At 36.0% G+C, this 6446-nt stretch overlaps 1 protein-coding gene across 1 annotated transcript; it reads left to right on the top strand.

The window, feature by feature from the left end:
* The first annotated feature begins 2372 nt into the window (after positions 1-2372).
* LOC107573159 (GTPase IMAP family member 4-like) lies at positions 2373-3879 on the top strand. Its single transcript, XM_016259611.1, has 2 exons — positions 2373-2418; positions 3029-3879. Exons 1-2 carry the CDS (start codon positions 2373-2375, stop codon positions 3877-3879), a joined length of 897 nt encoding a protein of 298 aa, XP_016115097.1.
* The last annotated feature ends 2567 nt before the right edge of the window (positions 3880-6446 follow it).

Below are 6446 nucleotides of genomic sequence, written 5' to 3'. Positions count from 1 at the left end.
GACAACAAACAAAAATCTTAGGCCTACCATTAAAAGCCGTGCTTGGACAGGTTCTGTGCGATCCTCTTCAATAATATCCTCTGTGTCTCAATCGGACTCAAATTGATTCGCAATATAGACGATGTCATTGTTTACAATACAACCGGAGCACATGCTGCTGAGCTGAGTGGCGGGACATTTAGACACGCACTAGAGGTGGTTTAGCCAATCACAACACACTGGGCCAGCTAACCAATCAGAGCCCATTGTGTATTTCTGAGGGAGGGGCCTCATAAAAGCAGGAAATGATCAGCGCGTTCAGAGGAGAAGGGACAGAGCGGTGTGGAATAAAGGTAAATTATGTGAAAAATAATGCGTTTTTTAACAAACTAAGCATTAACACATGTTAGACTGCACCCCATAAACACAATCAAGCCTAGAAAAAAACCAGTCAACCACCCCTTTAAAATGCTGCAGGTGGAGGATCCTTTATAGCCTTTTCTCACATCAGCTGGAATAATAAAATGCATTCTGATTGAAATCGTGAAAGGATTATGTGTTTATGATACATATTTGACTGAAATTAAATTATATTCCAGTTTTAAATGTGTGATCCCATGTAGGCTATCTGTAATCAGATGCACAAGTTTTGTATTTTAAAGAGAACCAGTTCTAAAGAAGAATAATTTGCTTTTTGGGTTAAAATAATTTCTTTATATGGAATTTGAATGGTATGACCATTAGAAATTAGACTACAGAAATTTAAATCTACAGGTAACGCTAATACACACTACATAGCTACATGTAGTCACGCAATGCTGATGTTGTTAACATTAACAATGTGAGAACAAAGTATAACAATAATAATAATTTCCATGGTTTAATGTGATATGAGCTAACCGATCGTACGATTTAATCACCATTGGCAACGCAATTTATTATAATGTTTTTTTCCTCAGTTGGTCAGAACTAAAGTGGCAGACTTGTTACTTACTTGTTCAGATCACAATGTCCAATGAAAATTCTTATTTTGGTCATATATTACTAGACATAGGCTAGAGTCTGTGATTCAGAGGTATATCCACACTGGTGCAGTGAATGGCAACCACACATATTCCTCAAAACATTAAATTCATCCACGCCGAAGAGCCGTGTATATATTTTTGCGTCAATATACTTTATTTCAATGCACTAAAATTTTTATTTTATTGAAATATCAGTGGTATTTAGTATACTTTTGCAATTGCCCTGAAGTGCTACTGAAGTAGAAATATAGTATATAATTTTTGCAATTTTATTAGGCACAAAAAATAATAATTTACCTGGGTTGACTGATTGTGAAACAGTGGTATCCCAAATTTTCAATCTTACTAGGAAAAACTTAATTAGAGATTATTAAATTAGAATTGTAACTTATTTTGAAATAGTCCATATAAATATGTGACTAGACAACATTTCATTGTAGATATCTTAAATATTAGTTGTCTAGTAAAAAATTACAGCATTATTATCTTTCAAAATAATTTTTCATTAAAAAATAAATAAATAAAAATCCAAACACAAGTGGTCACAGGACTTGCATATGAAACACATGTTGGCATAGAGTTTTAGAATTATATCAGTCTGGTTTAAAAGCTCTTCATAGCACATAAACGGCACTTTTAAAGGTTTTAATGACCTTTTATTAGTCACTGACTCAGGAGGTTCAGCCATTCTTATGCTTTTAGATCTGACATCTGCATTTGATACCATTGATCATAATATCCTACTTTCCCGGTTGGAACATGTTATCGGCATTAAGGGTACTGCTTTGGAGTGGTTCAGGTCCTATCTAACTGACAGGACTTTTTCTGTCCGCCTTGATTACTTTGTTTCCTCATCAGCTCCCCTTCCATTTGGAGTCCCTCAAGGCTATATCCTTGGCCCTATGCTGCTTTCCCTGTATATGCTCCCATTAGGGTCTATTCTCAGGAAAAAAATATTTTGTTTCACTGTTATGCAGATGACACACAAATTTATCTGCCACTGAAATGGGAACGTGCCAGTTCTTTGCAACTTCTCTTTGATTGCCTCAGAGATATTGAAGATTGGATGGCCCTATTTTGTTTTACATTTTAATGAGAGCAAGACTGAAATTATGATATTTGGTCCAAATTGTACTAACAAGGTCTCTAACATTGATCTGGGACCTTTGCTTCAACATGTTAAGTCCACTGTTAAAAACCTGGGTGTAATATTGGATATGGATTTTAAACTTGACAAACAGATAAACTCTGTAGTAAAGTCAAGTTTTTATCAGTTAAGGCTTTTATCTAAAATTGAGACTTTTTTGTCATTTAATGATTTTGAAAGGCTTATACATGTCTTTATTTTATCTCATTTAGACTATTGTAATGCCCTCTATGTTGGTGTCAACCAGGCCTCTCTCTCATGCTTGCAGTTAGTGCAGAATGCTGCAGCTCGACTTTTAACTCGAACACGTAAACAGGAACATTGCTTCCCTACATTGGCTTCCGGTCTGTTTTATAATTGATTTTAAGGTTTTAGTGCTTGCATATAAATCCTTAAACGGCCTAGCCCCAACCTACCTTTCTGATCTTATACAACTGCACATTCCATCCAGGTCTCTGAGGTCTGCTGACCTTATGTTGGTGGCAGTCCCTAGAGTAAGACTGAAGCACAGGGGAGATCGTGCCTTTGCTGTAGCTTCCCCTAAACTCTGGAATGCACTACCATTATTAGTGAGGATGGCCCCAAATTTTTCTGCTTTTAAAACTAGTCTTAAAACACATTTTTATTCATTGGCATTTAATTCAGTTTGAGAACTGTGGTTTTTCTTTTTGTCTTTGCTTTTTTGTTGTTGTTGTTGTTTTTTTTATCTGTAATGTACAATACTATGTACAGTACCTTGTTGTTTGTTTTACGGCCCTTTTTGTACAGAACTTTGGTCAGCTACTGTTGTTTTTAAATGTGCTCTAGAAATAAACTAAACTTGAAACTTGAAACGTGTTAATATCAGCACCATTTGTCTTTTTTTTATCTTCTACAGTCTTGCCAGATCTCAGGATAATGTTGGTTGGTAAAACTGGAGCTGGAAAGAGTGCATCAGGAAACACAATCCTAAAAGGAAAGGTGTTTAAAGAAAAACATTCTTTTGAATCTGTGACTAATATATGCCAAAAACATCAGCAGAATGGGATCACTGTGATCGACACTCCAGGAATGTTTGATACAAACATAAGTGAAAATCAACTGAAGGAGGAGATTGAGAAGTGTGTCAGCATGTCTGTTCCTGGCCCTCATGTGTTTCTGCTGGTCATCAGACTGGATGTGAGATTCACAGATGAAGAGAAAAATACTGTGAAATGGATTCAGAAAATTTTTGGAGAAAAAGCTGATAATTACACTATCATTCTGTTCACTAGAGGAGATCAGTTAGACAAACCAATAGATGAGTTTCTGACAGAAAATAAGCAGATGAATGAGCTTGTTAGACAGTGTAAATCCAGGTTTCATGTTTTCAATAACAAAGATAACAATTCAATGCAGGTTAATGGACTGTTGGAGAAGATGATAAAAATGGTGATGGAGAACGGTAGAGAGCATTATACAAATATGATGTACAAGGAAGCTCAGAAGAGGCAGAGAGAGAAAGAAGAGAGACCGAAGTTGAAAGAAGAGAATAAGGTAGGATTATTGGGGGTTGTAGGTGTGGTAATATTAATGTGCATTATGGTATGGTTCATATACCGTAAAAATAAGATGAACAATGCACCTTCATTGAAGAAAAGTAAAGATGCCAGTGTAGGTATGACTGCAGCCCGGAGATCTCCAAAAGGGGGTGTGACTTCCAAAAGTGCGCAGGACCCCCAAAATGGGGTTGTCCTTAGCCAATTGTAATTGACTTACATTTCAAAATAAAAACTTCCCTGCTGAAGAAAAAATAAAGGAGACCAGCTAAAACCAGCTTATCTTAGGCTGGTTTTAGCTGTTTTTTTTTGTTGTTGTTTTTTTTCCAGCAGAGTTTATAAGTTTAAAAAAAAATATTGTTGATCTAAAATAAAATATGCTAAATAAATATGCCTATATAAATAAATATGCTCCATGAGAGCAAAGCCCAAAGCTCGTGGCCGGTGGTGTTTGGACCGGAGTTTGCTTAATGATTCACAGGGTTGGAGGGGTTATTACGTTGGGTGCAACTAAAAAGGTCCCATTATCCGGCGACATCTGGTTGGGGAATTACGGCTCAGCGATCTCATATTGCATAATCTTATTAACTCCTTATCGTTTGAACTGCAACTTTCTTTCCCACTGTGCAGTCAATTTCACTGGTTAAGATTAGGGTCAGGGTGTGGGGTAGGTTTAGGAGTTAGTATTTTTTTGTAGAATAGTGTAGGAAATCAACACTGTGATGGACACGACCAATAAAATCTTTATAATCAGGGGTGGAGTTTACACTGAACTGGATGAGTTGCCCCAGGGTGCAGCCTGGACGTGTTGTGGAATTTTCCTTGTTCAAACGAAATTGCTAAAGAGGTTTTGAAGCCAGTAGACTTTATTGATCAAACAACCAAGAACATTTGACCTACTCCTGGTGCAATTGAGACAGCCAACTGTAATTTCTCAAATGCATAATTTTGTGTCATTTTAATTGTCATGTATTCTTATTATTACTCATTAGTTAAAGAAAATTTGAGATCTCTGCATAATTCTTGGATCCATGGCCAATAACATTTCTATCTCATTACCCCAGTGATAAACATTTCTGATTTCATTTCTTTGGACTTTTTGGAATTATATTTTCCTTCTCATTATTTTATTTAATCTAGCCCTAGAAAATTATCATTAAACAAGATGGAGTGACCAATAGTACTGTTTCATAGTTATATTTTTCTTTAGACACTTTTGTCTATCTTTTTTCTTTGCCACAGAATAGTTTAGTTGTGTTTCCCCTAAATCATGCTTTTGATGTAACCCTCACTATCCTAAATCCAGCCTTAGTTTCAAATAATTTGTGAGTTGAGCACCCACTTTTTCTATCAATGAAGTTTCTCTTTTCATTTTTATGTATTTTTATTTAGATGGCTGGACTGGTAGCTACTGAAATAGCAGACAGAGAATGTTAGTTTAGCAGATAATGCAAAGATCTGCTGTAAGACCAGTGAATAATCAAAATATATTAAGTTAATATAATAAATAACAAATTTGAAGCGTTCTCTAGAGTGATCATTGGATATCTCGCACCTGTGCCCACAAAGGGAGGTATGGAAGTTCTTCTGTTGGACGATCAATCTGTTGAAGTCTTTGACTGTTGCATTGGGTCGTCAGCTTGTGATGTCACTCAAAGGCCCTCAAAGGCCAGATGATGTGAAGTGCAATATTGGCTTTGATTTTTCTCTGCCTCTGTTCAATGTGGCTTTTTGTTGATTCCTACCGCGATTTTACATCTCCTGATGCCTTCTTTGTTTTCAGGAAAAGTCTCAAGTGAAAGTTTCACCTTTTCCTGTATCAAGTCAGTCTTTTTCCTGTAGCGATTTCTCAGAAGTGTCAACTTTCATTGTTGGGGGGCTGAACGCCTATCAGCCACTCTCTCTCCTTCTCTGTGGCTCATGGGAGTTTTACTTACTCAAAGTTGTTCTAAGGGCAGAAAGGAAAATGATTGGTTGAAAGATTCAACCAATGAAATTGGATCAGAGGCGGGGTCAATACATTTGGAAATTTGGAGGGAATCTACAGAGATACGTTATCGACTGCTCGTCGGAGATCGCATATTGTAAGGTAAGTGAATTTACGATATATTTTATTAATATAAATCTAAAAATATTAATCTAAAAATCACACATAAACAGCCTCCGTAGTTTACAAAGATAATTGGGGAACATTGAAAATGCACAAAACTAATAATCATCGTCTATCCGATCGTATGCATTTTGTTATGCGATCACATAACTCGTTCAAGCCTCCGCAACATTTCATCAGTCAAAATTATACATCTCCCGCCCTAGCGCTGCGAGCAGGAGTACTCAATAGTTTCATATCGCTGTTATTTTTAGTGTACTATATGCTGCTCTCAGGGCAGGAGCACTCAATAGTTTCATATCGCTGTTATTTTTAGATCTGAAAAAGTAATCATATTATATTTATAACAATATAAAAGGTGAAACTCATGCCTACCTCTCTCATGTGGCATAAATCCAAATGTTTACATATTTGTGATGTATGCAGATGCTAAACTATTATTTATTATAGGCTAGGCTTTGTACTTTCATGTGGTAAAACATTAACCATTTTCTTGACAAGAGTATATTTAAAAAATAATGGTTTGATAAGGGAATTATATTTATTTCAGACTTATTGAATATAACGGTGAGATTTATACTTTTCAGCAATGTGTTTCTTTCTCAGGGATTGGATCTTCCTGTAGAGATTATAATTTGGTTGTGAAAAGCATTTCCCCTAAATTGCTT

This window comes from Sinocyclocheilus grahami, unplaced genomic scaffold (genome assembly GCF_001515645.1).
Source record: "Sinocyclocheilus grahami isolate Dianchi unplaced genomic scaffold, SAMN03320097.WGS_v1.1 scaffold1879.1, whole genome shotgun sequence".
NCBI classification, from domain to species: domain Eukaryota; kingdom Metazoa; phylum Chordata; class Actinopteri; order Cypriniformes; family Cyprinidae; genus Sinocyclocheilus; species Sinocyclocheilus grahami.
This window is presented reverse-complemented; position numbering and strand designations above follow the sequence as displayed.

Excerpts from the sequence above, each read along its gene's own strand:
- LOC107573159 (XM_016259611.1), top strand. The coding sequence starts at position 2,373 with ATGCCCTCTATGTTGGTGTCAACCAGGCCTCTCTCTCATGCTTGCA. Across the intron at positions 2,419-3,028 it reads GCCTCTCTCTCATGCTTGCA|TCTTGCCAGATCTCAGGATA; the intron begins GTTAGTGCAGAA and ends TATCTTCTACAG.